Source organism: Amblyomma maculatum, chromosome 6 (genome assembly GCF_055883805.1).
Source record: "Amblyomma maculatum isolate TAMU_Amacu chromosome 6, ASM5588380v1, whole genome shotgun sequence".
NCBI classification, from domain to species: domain Eukaryota; kingdom Metazoa; phylum Arthropoda; class Arachnida; order Ixodida; family Ixodidae; genus Amblyomma; species Amblyomma maculatum.
Window position 1 is genome coordinate 149,570,638 of NC_139349.1, and position 21,773 is coordinate 149,592,410.

The window sequence follows — 21,773 nt, forward strand, 5'->3', positions numbered from 1 at the left end:
TTGTCGCGTTGTCTTGATTGTTGTAGGCCAAATTGCTCGAGCTGTCTGAAACTCAACCACATGTCTAAACAAGCACTCGGCTCCCGTCTGAAGAGACCAGGTCAAAAGAAAACTGCCATTGTTGTTCGAGAAAAGCCCACTCTCAAGACGTTCAGGACCCACGTATTCCTAGAAAACCAAACGTGCTGCTTTACATAGTCACACATATACAAGCGCACGGAAAAAAAAAAAAAAAACCTGATTATCAATTTCGATACATGGTGAGGAACATCTCGGACCGCTTAGAAAGAGCGGCTAAGCGCGTCCGCATTCCCATTTAACTTCCCCTTTTTGTATCTTATTTCAAAATTGTACTGCTGTAAAATCAAGCTCCACCTAAGAAGGCGACTGTTCTTCGATGTCGCAGTTTGCAGCCAAGCCAGGGGACAATGGTCCGTCTCTACGGTGAATTTGGCCCCTCCAAGATAGCACTGCAATTTTTGAATGGCCCATACAATGCAAGCGCATTCTTTCTCTGACGCGCAATAAGCCCTCTCTCTAGAACTCAGTTTTCTGCTCAAGTAGAGCACGGGGTGCTCATTACCGTCGTCATCTCTCTGGCAGAGAACAGCACCTAACCCTCGATCACTGGCATCACACTGGACCGTGAATTCTCGGCCATAGTCTGGAGCTCGCAATACCGGACGGCTAATCAGCACAGCCTTCAGGTTTACGAAGGAGGCTTCCTTTTGTTCGTCCCAGACTACATTTGTCGGTTCTGTCTTGCGGAGAGCGTCGGTCAGAGGGCTAGCCAAAGCTGAATAGTTAGGGATGTAGTGATTGTAGTACCCAGTCAGACCTAGGAATGCTCGAATTTCCGTCTTCGTGCTCGGCCGCGGGTAGTCTGCTACCGCAGAAATCTTAATCTCGCTGGGTTTCCTGAAACCTTGACCTACATTGTGACCCAAGTAGTCCACGGTCGCCCTTGCCAGGCAACATTTCTCGGCCTTTACGGTTAGTCCAGCTTGACGCAAAAGGCTCAGTACAGCTCTTAGATGTACCATATGGTCCGCCCATGAGTCGGAAAAAACCGCAATGTCGTCCAAATAAGGCACCGCGAATGTTTCACACCCCTTTAAAACCCTATCCATGAGTCGGGAAAAACAAAATGGAGCATTTTTGAGCCCGAAACTCATCATTGTTGGCTGGTAGCTGCCCGTCGGAGTGACGAAAGCCGCGTATCTGCTGGCGCGCTCAGTGAGCGGTACTTGCCAGTATCCTCGAGTAAGGTCCAGCGTAGTCACATATGCCGCTCTACTGACCTGTTCTACTCTCTCCTCAATATTCGGAATAGGATACACTTGATCCCTGGTGAGAGAATTTAGCTTTCGGTAGTCTACCACAGGCCTAGGGTCTTTACCTGGAGCTTCTACTAAGATCATAGGCGAAGCATAATCGCTTTCCGAGGGTTTTATTACTCCCAATTCCAGCATGCGAGTTACTTCCCTATCCAGAATTTCTCTTTGCCTTGGAGAAAATCGGTAGCACCTTGATCGCACTGGCACGTCTGAAGTCAGCTCAATATCGTGCTCAGTCAAATCAGTCCTGCCTGGCCTGTCCACGAAGCAGGCCTCAAACTCTGTTATTATTTCGCCCAGATCGGACAGCTGGGATTTCTTTAGTTCTCCTCTCTGCTCCGTCTTTTTGAGAAGCTCCTGAGCGTTGCTTCCTTTTCCGCTGAGGCAAATCAAGTTGTCCCCCATCTCCTCGGGAAGGTTTAAAGTTAGATTTACCACGGCTTCCCTCTGCACATAAGGCTTCATAAGATTGCAATGATAAATGCGCACTTCTTTACGCCTACCGGGAATTTTCACTGCGTAGTTAGTGTTAGAAAGCTTTGCAACGACTTCAGCCGGTCCTTCCCACTGTACTTCGAGCTTATTCTGCCTTGAACTTCTCAGCAACATCACCTGGTCCCCGATACAAAACGTCCTTTGACGGGCTGTCTTATCATAGTACACCTTGGAACGAGCCTGGGCTGACTTCATGCTGGCCTCAACGAGTTCCTTAGTGTTATGTAAGCGATTCAAGAGGTTCAGAATGAATTCTACTACTGTTGGGTCTTCTCCGCGCCCCTCCCAGGCTTCGCGCACCATTCGCAAAGGTGAGCGCAGTGACCTTCCGTACACCAACTCGGCTGGGCTAAATCCAGTGGATTCGTGCGGCACTGACCGCAAAGCGAAAAGCGCTGCAGGCAGGCAGGTATCCCATTCGCGCTTGTTTTCATAGCACAGTCCCCTCAGGACTCGTTTGAGAACAGAGTGCCATCTTTCTACGCTGTTGCTCTGCGGATGATGGATCGAGCTATGCACTACCTTAATGCCGCATCGCTCGAGAAATGAGGTGGTGAGGACACTCGTGAAAACGCTACCCTGATCACTTTGGACCTCGGAAGGGAATCCAACTCGTGCAAACACTGACAGCAGCGAATCCACTACACTCTCGGACGTCACCTCGCGCAGCGGAACAGCCTCTGGAAACTTTGTGGCTGGGCATAACATAGTGAGGATATAACGGTACCCTGACTCTGTCACAGGAAGTGGCCCAACTACATCTATTACTAACCGGTGAAACGGCTCGGTAATGATTGGTACTAACACCATCGGAGCTTTCCACTTAAAAGTCTCGTGAGATTACTAGACACTGGCGGCAAGAGGTTACTCTCAAGAACGTCCTCATTCCGCGTCTCATCAAGCTCACTTTCAAGTTGACATATCTGAGATGCCTCGCTCTCAAAGTTTTCTGACCTGCTATCTTCCGCATTTACCACTGTTTTAACTGCCGTTTCCTCCGCTGTGGATTTTTCTGGAATGAGCAGTGTAGCTAGTTCTCGCGCCTTTGAACGTGTTAAGGCTTGCACAACTCTGTCTCCGAAAAGGATGCCCCTCTTTCGCAGCAGCATGTCCGATTTGTTGGAGAACAAATACGGATAGCACTTAGGAAGCTTTCCTGAAACGGCAGCCTCGGTTGTTAATTCGCCGAAAGGGCCCTCGATGACCACGTTCGCGATCGGCAAGCACACACTCTGTTCCTCAACTACCTGTCGGATCCATGCACACTGTCCTGTATAGTCGGAAGGCGATACATACGCCGGATGGACAACATCCATCGTTGCGGCCGAATCGCGCAGTACCTTGCAAGGCTTCCCGTTGACTACTAGGTCATGCAGGTAGGGTTCTAAAAGCTGCATATTTTCATCGCAGTCCCTGACATACGAGAAAGCAATCTTTTCTTTCCGGCAGTTGACGGCAATGTGACCCTGCTCATTACACCTAAAGCATGTGAGCGGCTTCCTAGCCTCAAGCTTATTCTTTGTGTTCTGCACGTTGGTCACTTCCCCACTTTTCTCACTGCCGTCCTTTCTAGGGAATTTGCCTGAAGAAACCTTCATTTCTTCGTTTCCAACTCTAGCAAAGTGCCTTTCCTGACGGTTTTTCACACTGAACTTGGGATTGCGGGGCCTATCCACTGCTGGGTTGCTGAATTGTCGGCGCGAAGCATACTCCTCAATAAGTTCGGCAGCTTCAGTTGCCGACTTAATTTCGCCTCGGTCCTGTAACCAATTTCTTTCTTTTTCTGGGAGGCAGTTATAAAACTGCTCCAAAAGAATTCGCTCGACTACAGCGTCCCTATCACTGTAGGAATCTGTGCTCTTTAGCCACTCGCCCAAATTTACTCTTAAATTGTACAGGAATTCAGGGTAACTCTCGTCCCTGGACTTAGTAGCTTTCCGAAAACGTTGTCTGAACGCCTCGGCGCTAAGCCTATACTTTCTCAGAAGGCAAGCTTTGACCTTCTCGTAGTTGTCCGCGTCCTCCTTGCTTAGCCGCGCGACAACCTCCGCTGCCTCGCAGGGCAGAACCGTCAATAATCTCTGAGACCAAGTGTCTCGCTGGAAGGACAGTTTTTCGCAGGTTCGCTCAAAGTTAGCCAGATACAGACCGATATCCCCTGATATCACATATGGCTGCATGTACTTTGACATCTTGAAATCTGCCTCCTTGTTGAGAAGAGGTACCGCTAGCTGGGGACAATTGCCCGACCTCTTGCTCAACTCTAGTTCTAATTTCCGGAGCTCAATTTCTTGGTCCAGCTTTTTTGCTTCTCTTTCACGCTTCTTTTCCTCTTTTTCCCACTCACGTTCGCGCTCCCTTTCCTCTTTTTCCCTCTCAAGTTCACGCTCACGCCTCTTTTCCTCTTTTTCCCGCTCTTTCTGCTGTCTGAGCTGCTCCTTTTTTTGACCGATGAGGTTCCATGCTTCACTGAGCTCCTCATCATCGGTTCCCAGATCAGTGATTGCCTTTATAATCAAGGGTTTTCGTGCCAAACCACTTGTATCAATTCCCAATTCCTCACACAATTGCAACAGTTCCGGTTTCTGCAGCTTTTGTAGGTCCATGATCGCTCCGAGTGTCGGCTACTTCCAAAACAACAGTGCAAACTACCAAACCTAAAGGCGTTTCAACACTTTTTACCAGTTCTAAAATCTAACCCTGTTCTAGAACCTGGTCCACATCAGAAGAAAAGCCAAGCACTCACCCACACCTGCGATCGATGTTCCGAGCTGCTGTCTTGTTGGCCGATTGTTGCGCCTGCTTGTTGCTTGAGATGCCACCTCCGATCACAAGATGTGGCTTGTAGATTCTGATCCACCTCGAATCACCAGATGTTGTAGCTTGTAGATCCAGATCCCACCTCCAGTCATCAGATGTTGTGGCTTGTAGATTCAGATCCCAACGCTGGTCACCAGTTGTCGTGACGCTGGGGCTACGTCGACCCGGCCTTCACTTGGTAGCGTGCAGAGACTCGGGGTTGAAGAAGGACTGAATCTTCGAAGTTGGTAAAATATATACAAGCAGGTTTACTGGCACTTTGAGAAAACGTATTTACAAGAATATTTACATGAAAAAGAAGGGTACATCAGCAAAATGACAAGCGTTAAGAGTTCATAGCGAGAAGCGACTGGATGAGCCGTTTACCCAGGGCCCAGAGCGACATTTCGTGCTCTGCAGCGTCCTTAAAACCCCCTATGTCCAGCCCCTCTCTGAAGATGCTGACCAACCAAATCCAGGGCACGCCCCTCAGGTATCGGCATCCAATCGAACACATCACTGCACTGATGGTCTGAAGCACTGACTGGTCCGGCATTCATTCGTTGGGCGTGATCACTTGTTGGCGGGAAAAGCTTGGGAACGGCGAGGAGAGGAGGTACATTTCTATTCTTCAGCAAAGAAACCACAGGCTGGTTCTGACAAGGGGTTTTACTTCTCAGAAACCCGAGTGCACGTGGCGCCGCATCCGCTCCCAGCATTGTCCGTTTTCGACAATTGCAAATCTTTCCTGCATTCCTGGGAAATCACTTAATGGCTGTATGCGTCATGCTCCTTTCTTGTCCTGCACGTCAGCGGACATGTCACTCTGTCGTCTCCTTTGAAAAGTAGACATTCCTCACTGGACGATAGCCCTTCTCGACTGGAAGGGTGAACAAAAGAAAGCACTTCCTGCTATTTCCCGCAGGGGGACGTTTCTTTGTGTTTTTCCAGACGTTCTCTTGACAGGGTCAATTTGGCATTTGCAGGTTGTCCACAAAGCAAAACAGGCTTACAAAACAGGATTCCTGGAAACAGGCTCACTTAGAGCCATTGGACCATCACCACATATTCACAATACTTTTCCATGCCCACAGGCGAACAATAGAGCGCGCAAATGCGGATGCTTGGTCGTAACAGTGTTGATTGCCTTTTTAACACAACCAGAGATGAATCTCCCTTTATTGCTTTGCATTTTGCTGTTCTGATAGTAAGCGTTACGCGCGCGCGGCGTAGCCCTAGCTTCTTGATAAGACTTCCTCAGTTATCTTACGCTTTCTTTCCTTTTTATCACCTACTGGACATCGCCTAACTCAGGGACACTTTTTCTTGGCAATGGGCGCAAAGGTAGGGAGGCGGGGCCTTTAAACGTTTCGCTCCGCCATGTAGTTCGACCGCGCGGCTTTCGGCCTGCATAGACGTTGCAGATCAGTTCTTTCGTTTGCTTCGACAGCCAGCGTCTCTTGAACTTGACTGGAATCTTGTCTGGTGAAAACGCTTCAAGTCGTTGCGGAGTGAACGAACCGGAACGACCTGAACAGGCGGCAGTCGCCATCTTGTCTGCAAAGTCGGGGCGTCTCTAAAACCCGCGACAGACATCACAGAAGAAAACCTGGTGGAACCAAGACAAGTGTTTTAGGCATAACAGCTTCATTTCAGAAAATCAGTTCTGTTATAAAAAATATACCGTAAATAACTAGCGTTGTGATTTCAATTTGTTTTTGCAGAAACTACTCATGTAACAAGGGACTATATTCAGCTGCGTAGGAAGATGGTGCGTTTTGGCTCAGTAGCTTTGACTTCATTGCCAAGAAAAAGTGTCCCCGAGTATAGTTCCGTTCGTCTGTTTCTCAGTCTCTCTTTCTCAGACATATTTCGCATTACGCAGGAGCCTTTTGCACGCCTTCGCAGGAAAATTTTATCGACTAAGTGTAAGGCCCAGCGTGTGTCTTCCAATTAGTCGGTTGTGTGTGCGGATGACACACACACACACTATCTCTCTCTTTCTCTCTGTGCGCTGCTTTCCGGCGCTTTACACAACTCAATCCTATACAAGATGTTAGAAACTTAAAGATACTTACTGACTTAATGGTAGCTGGTCATAACGTGGCTGTTCAACACAGTTGGGCAGCACAGCTAGTAGCTAAGAGTAACTTAGGACCAATAGCGTTGTCCTTGGACATGGATCATGAGGCACTTCTTCGCCAGTGCTGGAGCTACTTCGCAAATCAGTCCTTTAACGTTTTAGTTTCTGCATTTAAAAGCCCTTGATAAGTTAACGTGAGAGGTCATCGGCGCTTATGATGAGCAATGTCACTTTCCGCTTCCATTCTGCGCCAAGCCACTGCGAATATTCCGTTGCCGTTCTTGCTCTCCAGCTGTAGCGCTCCTCTCCTCTCGTAAACTCGCTCAGCCTCTCCGTGCCTAGCTGCTGCCGAATGTCCGAACGCAAGTATGTCATGACACATTGCGACCGCAACGTTGCAAGATATTTCATTCCCACTCACTGCAACCCGAGGCGTCCGAATCGCGGAATTCACCGCAGCGACTCGGTTCCTGGAGCATCGTCGTTTTTCATACTTGGCGCCAATATATAGTAGCAGACGACCGCGCTTTTTTATGTATTTTTTCTCTTTTTTCTTCAGAATGCTTAACCGGATTGTGCGTCTACGTAGCATGGCTCCGCCTACTGCACACGTCACGCGTGGGTCACAATTTGAACAAAATGGCGAATAGTCTAGAACAGGGCCCCCACTATGTTTGACTCTTAAGTGCACGTGCGCAATAAAAAGCACGGATCGGCTTGGTCGAAAATAAAGTCGATAGCTCAGCGTAGTTGAGCATGAGGCTCCTATGATGACAGAAATATTAAATATTTTGCTAGAATTCTCCGCAAAATATTCCTTGGAATGTTCAAATAGATTCCTTATCTCTAATCTATGGAATGTAATTGTACTACAATGCTACATCCTGACTCCTTCTATTACGCTTTTTCGTATGGCATTGTACGACACCAACATTGTTAAAACGGCGTTCATCTTCGACAGAGATTCTAGGACACTTAGCGCTACCTTAAATTTATAGCATAGCGGCGGCCTGCGCTCTTTTGTAATTTTAATGGGCGCATTAGCTTGCACCCGTACGACATCACTTTACGTGAAAGATCGTTCGGCATGCATATTAACATCCGCTCATGACTTGCCAAGCGATGTAAGCGGGACTTAGTCGGCCTAATCGGTAGCATCGCTGGTTGGAACAAAAACAAAAAGGTCGTGTTTTCGAATCCCAGATTTTAGTTTCAGCGACAAAGCAAATCGTATGAGACACGCGATGTAGTTAAATGACGCATCTGACATTTTAATCATTTCATTATAAACATGACGTTAATGTCAGTTTTGTGGGCTGTTTGAAATTCTAGTGCGAAACTAATGCAGCTATGGCGTCATGACCTTGTCGACCAACAAGGAGTTTTCGTTCACGTCCTGTGCCGAATACATCGGCTTTCAGCAGTTCAGTTCAGTCGTTCAGTTGTGTCCGACTCTTCGTGAACCTATGGACCATGTCACGCCACGCTTTCTGGTCTCTCACTATCTTCCCAACATCACATAACTTCATCTGCAGTGCCTCGAGGATGCCATCTAACCATCGCGCTCGCTGCCTACCCCTTCTCCGGCTACCCTCAACCTTTCCCAACATCAAATCTTTCTCCAGCGACTCCTCTCTTCTCATCAGATGACCAAAGTAGCTGAGCTTTAACTTTAGAATTTGACCCTCCAATGAGCAGTCAGGGTTTATGGTCGACAATATTGAGTGATTTGATCTTCTGGCAGTCCAAGGAACTCTCAAGAGTCTTCGCCAGCACCACAATTCAAACGCGTCAATTCTTCGGCGGTCAGCCTTTTTCACAGTCCAACTCTTGCATCCATACATCACAACTGGAAAGACCATAGCACGAGTTATACGGATCTTGGTTGGCAGACTAATGTCTCTGCTCTTTACTAGGCGGTCAAGGCTAACCATTGCTCTCTTTCCCAGAAGCAGGCGTCTCCTAATTTCATGGCTGCAGTCTCCTTCCGAGGTAACCTTGGAGCCCAAGAAGAGAAAATCTGTCACAGCTTCCACTTCTTGTCCATTGATGCTCCAGGACTTGATAGGGCAAGACGCCATGATCTTTGTCTTTTTAATGTTCAGTTTAAGCCCAAACTTCTCACTCTCTTCTTGTACGCGCATCAGAAGTCTCTTGAGTTCCCCTTTACTTTCTGCCATCAAAGCGGTATCATCCGCATATCTAAGGTTGTCGATACGTTTTCCAGCAATCTTCACTCCAGCTGAAGACTCGTCCAGACCGGCCTTCCTCATGCTGCACTCTGCATATAGGTTAAATAGGCAGGGCGACAGTATGCAGCCTTGCCTCATTCCTTTCTCAATCGGAAACCAATCACTAAGACCACGCCCAGTTCTGACTGTGGCCTCTTGCTCTTCATACAGATTCCTGAGGAGACAGATGAGGTGAATGGGAACTCCCATCTCTTGGAGAGCTTGCCACAATCTGCTGTAACCTACGCAGTCAAATGCTTTCGCATAATCAATAAAGCAGAAGTAGATGGGTTTATGGAAATCGTTTGCTTTTTCCATGATCCAGCGAAGGTTGGCAATTTGGCCTCTAGTTCCTCTGCCCTTGCGAAACCCAGCTTGCATATCCAGAAGCTCCCGATCCACATACTGCTGCAGCCTACCTTGGAGGATTTTCAACATCACCTTGCTAGCATGCGAAATAAGCGCGATCGTGCGGTAGTTGGAACAATCTTTGGCACTGCTTTTCTTTGGAATGGGGATGCAAACTGACCTCCTCCAATCCTGTGGCCACAGCAGGGTTGTCCAAATCTTCTGACATAATGTATACAGAATGTTAACAGCGTCATGGTTGAGGCTTTGAAGCAACTCAGCTGGAATGCCATCAATTCCGCTAGCTTTGTTCTTAGCAAGGCTGGCTAAGGCCCATTCACCTTCACTCTTCAGGATGCCCGGCTCGAGGTCAGTAATCACAACCATCCTATTTTGGGTTTGCACATTCGGGTCCTTCTTGTACAGTTCTTCTGCGTATTCCTGCCACCTCTTCTTTATATCTGAGGCTTCAGTGAGGTCCTTGCCTCGTTTGTCCTTTATCACGCCCAGCTTAGCACAGAAGCTTCCTTTGATATCTTTGATTGTCTTATATACTGCTCTTGTGTTCCTTAATTGGCTGTTGTCCTCAACTGCTTGGCACTGCATGTTCAGGAAGGCATTCTTAACTCTCCTTGCTATTTTCTGAAAATCCGCATTGAGAACCTTGTATCTTTCTCTTTCCCCCATAACTTTTGCCATCCTCCTTTCCTCAGCTATTTGTAAAGCCTCTTCAGATAACCAGTTTGCTTTCTTGCATTTCTTTTGCTTTGGAACTACCTTAGTAGCAACTTCTTGTATTATATCACGAACATCAGTCCACATCTCTTCGGGCTCTCTGTCTTCTAGATCTAATTCTTGAAATCGATTCCCCACTTCCACAGCATATTCTAATGGAATTTGATCCAGATCATACCTGAAAAGCCTTCTAGTTTTCTGCATTTTCCTCAATCGAAGCTTAATTTTCAGCAGTACTAGCTGCTTATCCTTGCATTTTCTCTATGCACCTTGTGTATGCGCTCACCTTTCTCCTAGCTCTGACTTGAGATTAATAAGGGTTTTCTTGGATGACTAAAGCTCGTTTTGACCCGTATAAAACGTTGGCTGAACCATAGCAGGAAGTTGAAACACGTTGACGATGAGGCAGTACGACCTAAAATTTAAGATTCCAGAGTACCGAAACCATAACGAAACTCAAGCTCTTGGCCTTTCAGCATCACAAAACCCATCTAAATTCTGAGAGCTTCTCGGTAACAAAGGTCTTCGAAGGATTGGGCAGGTAGTGGTAGGCATACAGTGTCGACTCGGACAGCAAGCGGAGACGCGAAATTCGAATTAATATTATTATTATCAAAGCGTGTTTTTGAAGTCAGAAATCATTTTCAACGCACTGGTAAGTTCGGTACCCTGTACGTATTCTTAGACCACTACTGCTACCACAGCTGCACTAAAGTTCTGGCTAGTAGCCTGAGTTAAACTATTCGGGCGAAGGCGTTGGGGAATAGATGGGCTTCCCTATACAGCAGGTGTTTCTTGCTGTTTCTTCTTCTGCCTTCGCTCGTACAGAGTGCTGTTGTGACCACCGCTGCGTCCGTGGCTCAGCGACACATTGCGGTGCGGAGATGAGGACTTTCCTTCTCGACTGCACACATTTATTTACACTTTTTACATCGACGTATTTGCAATAATGTCGTCGGAAGCGACATAAAAACATAGAGGGCTAACTGCAACTGGTGTACGACCAGAGGTCAGAGGCTAGCAGAATCAGGCCTTGGCCTTCTGCTACACTTTAGGCCGGAGTCCCTTGAGACCTCCGTCAGCCTAGCCTCCCTCCTCGAACCACCCGTCTGCCCTCGACTCTCGTCTGAGCCCAACTGTCACAACCCTCGCTTCCTTAGCGCTACCAAAATTCGAGTTTAGTCCGTTGACCAATCAACGACTAGTCCCTCTGTGGGCAAGAACATGCAGTGTTACAAAATGGGCTGGCCAATCATTGTGCCGCATATACCCTTCTCCTACGCATGTTAAGTAAACCAAACACAAAGCACGCACTAAGCGGCGAGTGTTTGCGCACGCACGCAAACACATACATCTGCGATTCCTCTCCAAAATTCTCCCACGCAAGAGGCGCCAAGCAGTCGCAAAGACAAACGGCGTCGACGGTTACACTTCCGAAAACCCACACACATATAAACACACACGCGCAAACCTCAGGCCCAAACATTCCGATCCCTGCCCTTGGTCGGTTGCGCGCGGGCGGCGGATTCAAAGGGACGTACAGGCGTTTTCCCGTGAAGACATGTCAACAGCGGTTCCCTCTGCAGCGCATTCTCCGCGTTTCGGGATTCATGGCCCCTGCGCCCTCTCCACTCGAACCGGGAGACACAGCAGTTAGAGCCGAACCCACAACCACTGCGCTTACGCTGTGCCTTCTAACTGCACTGCTCTGCCTCCCTCGCGACACGGGACGGACAGAGCCGGCAGCGTCGCCCGCTGCCATGTGTTCTGGGCACACTTCCGAGAAGCGGCCGCCTGCGCGACCGGCATAAATCAGCCAGCGCCAAGCTGCCTCTTGACCTTGGTCGCCCCTTCGGAATCTCGTTTCTGGGCGAAGCCCGCAAACTTAACGGCCTGTGTAATACTATGACGTCCCCCACAACTTGCACACCTGAATTTTGAAATGGTAGCGTGACTGCACTGGGCACTGTTTACAGGACCGAATTTGACGCGTGGACTAGCTTCCTAAAACACATTTTCATCATACAAATCAAGCCAATGGCTACCATTTTCCACGCAGAGTCCAGCAACAACTAAATTATTTCGTTGCAAAACAAATAATGCCTGCGCTGTAAAGCAGAAATGTTCTACAACGTCCACTTTAGCGAAACCGGGATTGTTAAAGCTACATGTCCAGATCTTGATGTTGCGATCACATTTCTAAGTTGCGAAAAATCAGTTGTCGAAATGTTCCTTATCAAAACTATGATTTGGGTCCTAGAGTGTAGCGCGACGTGCTATCTGTAGAAGCGTTCGAAGCGGTTGAGATTAAAATGACGTTATCACCATCAGCAATAGCAGCTCTGTTGCTGAGCAAAGACCTCTCCCATATCCTTACAATTAGCCCAGTCCTATGTCAGCCCTATGCGCATGGTCCTTGCCAATTTCCTAATCTTATCCGCTTCCTACTACGCTTGCCTTCATTTGGAATTCGTTCTGTCACCCTTAGCGACCATTGGTTATCTTCCCTTGGCGTTGCCCATTCTAGTTTCGTCTATTTGACCTTCACGTTGCCTTATTCAATTTGCGCCATTGAATGCATATTCTTTTTCTTTTGTATTAGGCTATTCCATGTGCCGTTGGAATTTCTCATCATTTTACTTTGGCACTTGTAAAATTGTTTACCTGTACATCCCCCTACAAGAGTAGCTAGGTGGTAATGCCGATATTTTTAAATAAAAAACAATAAAAGCATATAATGCCGGAGGCACGCACCAAGAATATGAGATCATGCAATGTTTTCAGTACACCTGATTAGCATCGTGTCCGATCTTGTGATTTCTTAAATTAGCATTCGAGACATTCCCTGCTTTGAAATGCGTGAAATTAATCAAGTTCGTATGTGTAATACGTTATTAAGGTTACTATCGACGCTGACCTACATTTCTTCTATCAGTCGTGAATGCAAAAAAAAAAAAAAAAAAAACACTTTTAGTGTGAAAGCAATATCTCAAAGCCTAGGCTGCAAAATCCGGGTGAGGTGCTATGCCTGCATGGCAATCTCTTCGGAGCTGATTTTAATTCAGGTATTCCTCGTAGGAAGCGAGTGCAGAATCGATCACACCTATCTATAGCACTCGAGGCCGCTGTGCTTCAGAAATGGAGCCTCGATGTAACGCAGGTATACAGTTGCGCTGATAATACTGACGTATCTTCGGCTCAGCGCAGCCGAAAAGGCCTTAGAGCTGGCAGGCACAGTCCCTTCATTTATTCCAAAGCGCACCACCTCAGCGCTCTAGTCTCATGTGTGATCGACACTGCGCAGATCCTTAGAGCTATGGCCATTTCTTTTTCTTTTTTGCTGTTCATAGCAGAGAATATGTTGGGATGAAAGTCTCAATTAAAGTACCCTATCAAAAAGAGCACCAACGAAAATAAGAGAGTGCACTGTTATAAATGCGTTCTAGGTTAGCCAGATCGATCAAAACTTTCATCCATTCAAATTTCATACTCGGGCATTGTAGCTTGCTTTCAGGTGAGTAAAACTTTCAATGAAATACACCTTCGATGAGCGAGCATTTACGTCAGCGTGTCTGACCGCCATTTTCATTTTCTTTGCATAGCGGAAGTAAAGCAACTTGAATAAGTAGTATGGCACACTTGACCATGAACAGGTAGGAACTGCATACCACACGGCGTGTTTGTGAGGTACTTTCTGAAAGTTATCTGCACGATATCCCAGGCAAATACTGCGTTTCAGCCGTCAAGAAAAATATAGCCTACGATTTTCGGTTTATGGCAAATCAAGCAGTCCATCTACAACGGGACGAAGAAGCCTTTTTTCTCTCAATAATGGTTAAATAGGCAATATATCACTCTGTAGAAAGAAGAATAAGCTTTATTTATTACGATTGTGCTGGCATATTTTAATCCTTTTTAAGAGGTTGTTACCTTCCTCCATATAGTAATGAACAATAAACAGGTACTGGCCCCACGACATCAAATAAGCCTTTAAATAGGTGCTTTTTTGCTATAGTACTTCAGTATTTCAGTGAGAATATCAATTTTAAAATTAAAAGAAAAAAGCCACAACCTCGAGTAAAAAACGAAAACACTCAGCCTTCGACCTTTTATATTTTTAGACGACATCAAAATAACGATTAAGTCCCACTTAGAAAACCGTACGCAAGAAAGGTCACCTTGATTACGGTAGAAAACAAACCTGGATGCTATTCGTCGTCAAAATAAATGAGCCGAAAAAAATTCCTTTACCCTTCACTAAGCGAAACGAATTTACAGACTTGTTCTGTCCAAAATCGAACCCCAGACAAAATCCGCTAACAATCTGTAAATTTTTTTTACACTAACCCTTGACATAAATAGAGCTTGCAATAAACACAGCACTTTTGTAACAATTAATAAATTGCATATAGTTTAACGCGCAAACTTTGACAAATCAAAAGGCCGCCCGACTTTCTTTGTTTTAAGGCGATAGCCTTCAATGGCTCACGCTGTCGGTGTTCTTTCATTAGATCACACTATAACTGTCAATCAAATGACGTCTTCTCCCGAAACCAAAACTAACGTCATCAGAACAATAAAAATCCGGACAATAAAAAACGTTCATCCCTCCGATCCCCAGCCAAGCACTGTAACCAACGACGCCACGCACGGCATAATGAAACGCACACTATAATTCTGCTTGTCTACCGTGAGGATGGGGGTTAAAAATAAATAAATATATCCTGCCTCACCAGGAATCAAACCTGCATCACTAGGATTCCCAGCCGAACGCTTTAACCAACTGCGCCACGCCCTGGATCGTGAGACATATATCATAATTCTCAATGCCTGCAGTGAGAATAATAGTGGCGATTACAATGGCGCTGCAGTTAGGGATAATGACAATGATGACATTGGAAGTGATAATGACGGTGCATTTAGTTGATAAGTATAAAGAGAGCAAACGTGATGCACCGTGCGCACCAGCAACGCTCAGACGTTCGCACTTCTGCAGTGTAGTGGATTTCACAGTGTTCTCCGAATTTTTAGGCTGCCTACGCTCACGTTCATCACTGCAGTAATCTTTCGTTAAGTGTTCTTTAATTTATGGGTTTGGCGTGCCAAAGAGACTCAGGCTATGAGAGACGTCGTAGTGGAGCTCTCAGGAAATTTCGAACACCTGGGGTTCCTTAACGTCCTTAACGTAAAGCGGTCGGCCCGATTCGATCTCGCATCCTTGGGCACAGGTGTAGAGCTCCCTAACCACTGCGTCACCGCGAAGGCTCAGCTATATTTAGTATCCTAGTAGTTCACGGTCATTTTGCTTGCCAGTTACCTCCAGTCGTTCCCCTGATTTTTAGTTCACAACGGTAACGACGGCAGACAGGACCAGCGCGAGGCTGCCGCCAACAAAGAGCAGCACAATGCCCCTGCTCATCTTGATGACCCCCGCAACACAGGGAAATATTTTATGCAAGAACGAAGATTAAATTATGTCAGAAGCCAAGAAGTGAGTCACTACTTATTGCGAAAGGCGGAGGCTAGTGTGTGAGCATACTTTATATTTTTGGACTCACAAGGAATTGCCTTTCCCAGAACCGCAATCAAATTTGGTTCTCCTTTGGCCTAATTTTGTCATGCTTTTCATTTTGGTTCGGACTTTTCCGGCGGCTGTAGTTTTTACTTAGTTTTCGCCCCGAACTTGAATCTTTTATACCAATGAGTTTTTCCTTTGCTGTTCTCATTGCTCACCTCTAACTTTTACTTGATTGTTCTCGCTCCTGCTCTGTTTCACCTAGTCAGTAGCTGTGCTTTCTTTCGGCTATGCCGTGTTTGGACATAATGCGCTCGCGGATAAATGTGTCTAATGTCGTATTTAGATTGAATATACGAGGTCTTTGCTATACGGTGAGTGTAGTCGGGCTGGTGGTGTGATGATGATGAAGGCTGACCAGTCTTTTATTTATTTATTTTTGTCTCAATTGCACTGTACTTTTTACTGTCTCTTACTGAATGTCATCGTTCGCATATAAATACTTCTCTTTGCTCACAATTTGTTTTTCGGAAGTTTCAGTGTCCAACAAATTTTGTGTTCTTGTTGTCGCAATGCCTCCTCGCCATACCCCACGTCATCCTTCTATGACTTAACCACCGTACTGCGCGTGAGCTCAATAATTTCTATTGCAACTGCTAGCGGCCAGTGGCTCTAATAGAATACATTTCGCAGAGTTTGTTTGTTGCGACGAAAAAGTATAGAGGCACCAGTTCATACTTCTTTTGTATTTTCTGCATCTAGTCTTGCTCCTTTTTTTCGCTTCTAATGGCTTTTCTTTCCTGGTTTCTGTGTATAGTTTACCAGTGTACAATGAGTTAAATTTTCCTCTTAGCCTCGATAACGTAGGCCTTTCCATGGAAGCATGAACCTAAAAACAACAGCGCAACGCGTCAGCAATGCTTATGCGTGCACTGAAAAGTGGCTGGCTTAGATTTTTTCTTTCTTCTTTTTTTCTTTTTTTGTCTTTCTACCATTTGGACTCATTTCCATTGCCTAGGTTATGAACAGTAAACGAAAACTCCTCCTAACTTTCATTTGCTTTCTGACACAACGATTTCATTGCAGTCTCAATTGTGGTAAACGCTGTTGAATCGTGGTATCTATGAAGATCATGTGTGTATTGCGTAACACACAGATGGTAAAGCGTTCATAGTGTTTTTTGAGTTAAAACAGTGCAAAATATTACGTCAATTTCTCTGCTATCAGTGAAGGCTAGGAACTCACCAGGCGATACGTTCTCATCGGTTTGGTGCACAATATTTTTAGAATGTCGAATGCACACTATAAAAGCGCGAAGTTTGCTTGCCAGATACTACTTTTCTCTCCTTTCCGCTACCTGCGAATTAAGCAACGCTTCAAAACTGCCTAGCGCAGTTCTATGTGGCTAATTCTTTTCTGTAAAAAAAAAACAAACATGTAAGACAAATATTTTATGTGATATTAAGTAAGCAGTGGGCCTGAACGTCCTATACTTAACCTATTAGGAACAGTTCCAATGTTTGGCTCAGTCCCAAAGCGGCGTAAAATTGAGGGTTTGATTCGGATCTGGGCATTTACCGGTTGCAAGTTCGATTCCGGCTTCGGGTGGATACGCTGTCCAAAGCAAGTCACAAGCACTCTCATCCCCATCATTATCAATCTGACTTATCACCTGCAGGTCAAAGGCCTCTCCCATGTCCCTCCAATTAACCATGCCCTATGTCAGCTCCATCCACGTGACCCCACAAACTTCGTAATCTCAATCGCTCTGTCGCCCACCTGTACTTTCTGCGAATTTTTCCTCCCATGACCATTTCAGCAGTAAGAAAATTGCGCGTCAGAAAGACATCCAGCTTTCGTTCCCGATCAATATGAATTCTGCGGCTCATTATTAGACTAGCACCCAAACCTTTCCTTTTTAAAGTTATACATACATACATTGGCAATCTTTTTTTTTCTACATTCCGTTCAAATTCATGATGTCACGATCAAAAAGGAGGACTCGTTTATACATCGAAGGCTGTGTAGACTGTCCACAACATCTGCATACGGGAACGGTCTCTGCCAACTTGCCTTCATCAGCGTCGCTTTAAAAGATCAGAAGCGACTCACGTCTCGGAACTGGACGAGGCCCAATTCGCCGAGTTCAGCCACGCAGTTGAATGAAGACTCCGCCTGGATGAACAGCTGGCATAGAGTCATTGGCTCGCTTCGGAACAGAGACATGATGGCGACTCTACCTCCGTGCGACGCCCCTCTGCTCTGTCACCGCTCGGAGTGAGTCCAGCTCCCGCCCTCATTGTTCTTTGGGTATCAGTGACGTCGATACTAGATACGCGGCCTTCGCTCGTTCCGCTGTGACGTGTCCGGAAGATGCGATTACGGAGAGAGATGATTACTTTCTCACAGGAAGCGCGCATTTTTTTGCTTCCTTATTCGAGGGGCCGATATCGCTGGGGCGGCGATTTATTAACCACATTGTGTTGGTGGAGCGTACGCAAACTGACGGCAGCGCAGCGACGATGCAGAAAAACTCACTTCTGATTAAACTGACCACTGAACAGAAAGATATACAAGAAACTGGATGCCTCTTGTGTTATACCAGACTGCCATCTGGCTCGGATGCCTGAAAAAAGGGCCTGCATCCATAAAATGATTAGGAATAAAAACAAGAAAAATAAATAAAAATAAATAAATATTCCTAATGCATAAAATGATTAGGAATAAAAACAAGAAAAATAAATAAAAACAAAAAGGGTACATAAAGAGCATAAATATGACTAAAGAAGCGCTACAGGCCAATAAGTGAGAACGCAAATTTTTTCTGTAACTAGCGCAGCCTGAGAGACTGTAACGAACTGCAATTTATTCTAAAGTTAGGATCTCGGTTGATATTGAATATGTTACTTCACTCTCCATCAAAGCTATGTCACGTTTCAAACTTCCTCAATGATGAGATGATCACGAAGAGAGGTATGTTACAACATATGAAACAGGACGATACTGAACAGACTCTGCGCTGTCAGCGATTGGAAGTTGTAAGGGATGAACTTCAGGGTAGTTACTTGGAAAGTTATTCCGGGCCATCTCGAGATCATTAAGTTATCACGAGCAGGGCCCCGTACCGATGTAGCATATTCGAGTTTGAACCATAATAATGACTCATATATAAACAGTGTCAAATAAGAGGCAGCCTAAACATACAATAAAACGTAGAGAGTTATTGCGAAACGTACCAAGATCACTTTGTTCTCATGACAGGGCCCCTTAACGATGTAGCATATACTTAAATTTGGACCGTGATAATGTCTTATATATCAACCGTTTATTAAAAAGTAGTGACGTTCCTACCATGCGATTAACAATTATAATAACGATTTCGGTTTAAGGAAGGTTAGGAGTAATATGAACGCCAAGGTGTTTATAACGAGACTGATTCAAACCAAATTTTATCGTTGTAGTAGTGAAATTGGATGGTACATTCTGTAGGTACAAGCGCGACTTTACATTCGTTTATATTTGGCTGCATTAGCTAATTCCTAGTAAGTAATTTTTTAACTAATACAGTTAGGCTCCTGGTTACAATTAGAGATTTGTAGCTGGCCGTTACCGATGGTCATAACAGTTTCTAGAATTTTAAGCTAGAAGTTTTCTCCGGCGCTGTGGATCAATAATGTTTGCCCATCTCGAGCCAAAAGACGCGCACTTTCGAAAGTACCGCGCTCTAAGCCATGGCCCAAACTCCATAACCCAATGAATCACGTGATATTTTGCTCGCTTGCGCTGCAGTGTTCCCCCTTGTTCGGCGGTTGATTGGCTAACGGTGAGGTGGCGTTACTTCCGCATATATATTTTGGTGCAAGATTAAACATTTGACCAGCCTCAGCGCTGAGAAAAATCGTATTTTTGAAATTCAAACACTAATATCGATATTACTAACGAACAGCTACAATTACCTCGTTGAAAGCAGTTGCAAGTTGCAACAGTTCAAAGTTATTTAGTAGGAGTTAGTTAACTAGCTCTCATTTATTAACAGCTAATTATTAACAGCCAGCTAAACTGGGACATTCATGTTAACGCTGTCATCAGTAAGCTTTCTCGTGTCACAGGTATCATTAACCGGCATCTCGCTTACTTCCATGCAAAGTTAAACTTCTCCTGTATAATTCACTCTATACGTCCCAAGTAAGCTATGCACACTTAGTTTGGGGAACAACTACAGGTACCAACAAAAGTAACAATTGCGTTCTATAGAAGAAAGCTTTCCGTGCAATACTAAATGCCGATTCTCATATGAACACATGCAATTTATTCCGCCAATTCAATACCATAAATGTATCTGAAATGTGTAATGTTATGCTGGCTGAAAGATATAAGGATATAAAAGAAAATGTCGATTCCTTGCGTGACACGGCACACCTTTCGCTGAATGTACAATTTTACCCCAGCAGACACAGCGAACTGTGGCATATTCCAACATACCGCACAATATACGGTACATATAGTTTAGCAAACACGTTGCCCCGTCTTTTGAACAAGTTTCATGCTGCGAAAGTTTATATATCTCGAGCATATCGCAAAGGTATACAGGATGTATGTGCTGCTTTTTAGAATTCACCATGCTTTCTTTGCTTCTTCATCTTTTTCGTTCCATAAAGTGTTGACCTGTTCTGAATAACCAAAGACCTGCTCGTCTATGAATTGTATTTTAGTTATCATCTTTTGCGTGCGCTACATTTCCTTGCCTTTATTTCTCTTTTTAATTCTGTGCCCTCTGTTCCTTTGTTTGTTTTTTTTGACGACCTTGTTTTCATTTCGCGATTTTACTTGTGTAATCAATTTGAATGTTGCCTGCTGCCCTGCAATGTAGGGGCCAGGGGCATTTCAAACCACAATTGCTGGTTCTTTTCCGTCGACCCTCACCATGTATACATAGGAAATAAATAAATTGAAATTGAAACATTGATCATCCTTTCTTTTTTTTTTTTTTGCTAACACTGGTCTTCAAGGCACATGAAAAAGCATTCTTCATGCCTCAAAACGCTTATTTTTAAATATTAGGAGCCGGCTTACCTTAAACTTATTATTTTTATGTGTGCATACTTGTGTGTATGTGGTATGTGTGTATGTGGTATATTACTTTTAATGTGTGCATACAATCTGGCATCCGTGATTATCACAACTGTTTTTTTTTTTTTTTTCTGGAATATGCGGTAAGCCATCTCTAATTATTTGGTATTGATTGCAATAGTTGTTAAGTGGTCCAGCGCGCGCGCTCAGTATTATACCATATGTTGGGTTTGTTAGTTTTTTCTTTTCCTTTGGGTACCTCTCCCCGTAGGAACGCTTTGACAGCGTTGAGACAGCATTACTAAAGAAACGCCGGATAATAATTTGACACTCTCAGGATCAGGTGTGCACATTCAACACTAAACCAGGCAAGTCTTGGCTTCTATGCATGATACTTATAGAAGAGATGCAATGCTTAATGCTCATGATATTTTTACCAAACCCTATGCAAGCGATATTAAAGCCAAACATATGGAGGCAATAAACCTTCTTAAGCGATGATATCAAAATCATTCCAGGGCAACCAACAAGCAAGGAGAGCAAAGCTGAACGTGCCACCAAGGCTGGGTGTCACACTGCTTCCAATTAGGTCCGTCTGGTCGTACAGCTCATCAAGGTGAATGATTTGGCTGAAATGAAACCGATTTGCCATGCCAATCCACTATGCTCGTTTTCCTGAGGTTGCGTGGTCCAGTTAGAAAGAACATGTCTATAGGGGTTCTTCGGCACATGGCTGCGCTGTTATGTACCACACGCTATGAGAGGTTCAATATGTTGACTTCATTGTCGGCTGTAGCCCAACGAAATATTGTATCATTACAGCCGTTTCCAGTGTGTCGCATCGCAAGAAAATTCTTTTTTTTTTCTGAAGCACTTTCGGTGCGCAGTAGCGGAACTAATGCAATTTTTGTGGCAGACTGCGAGGCTGTCGCTTCCGCCAAAAGAACGGCCAAGTAAGTACATGAACCCTGCCCCTACCCTCGGTGAAGTACATCTGCCAAACGAAAGCAAGACTGTCTTAGAAAAGGGTCCCAAACACAGTTTTGAACCTCAGATGAATAGCTCAAGCCCAGTAGCAATGTTACGAAACGTAGGCCACCGTACCAACGACAAGGACAAGGATCGTGTCATAGGAGAGGGATCTGCATGCCTCCAAAAAT

The 21,773-nt window shown here is 45.2% G+C and overlaps 1 protein-coding gene across 1 annotated transcript in view; it reads right to left on the reverse strand.

Moving 5' to 3' along the window:
* The window catches only part of LOC146187009 (V-type proton ATPase 116 kDa subunit a 1-like), a 127,263-nt gene extending 109,418 nt beyond the window's left edge, over nucleotides 1-17,845 (reverse strand). Inside the window, exon 1 of the mRNA XM_084607545.1 lies at nucleotides 17,656-17,845. Within this exon, the coding sequence (XP_084463671.1) occupies nucleotides 17,656-17,769 (114 nt within the window). The 5' untranslated portion in view covers nucleotides 17,770-17,845. The remainder of the gene's footprint in view (nucleotides 1-17,655) is intronic.
* Nucleotides 17,846-21,773: the final 3,928 nt, after the last annotated feature.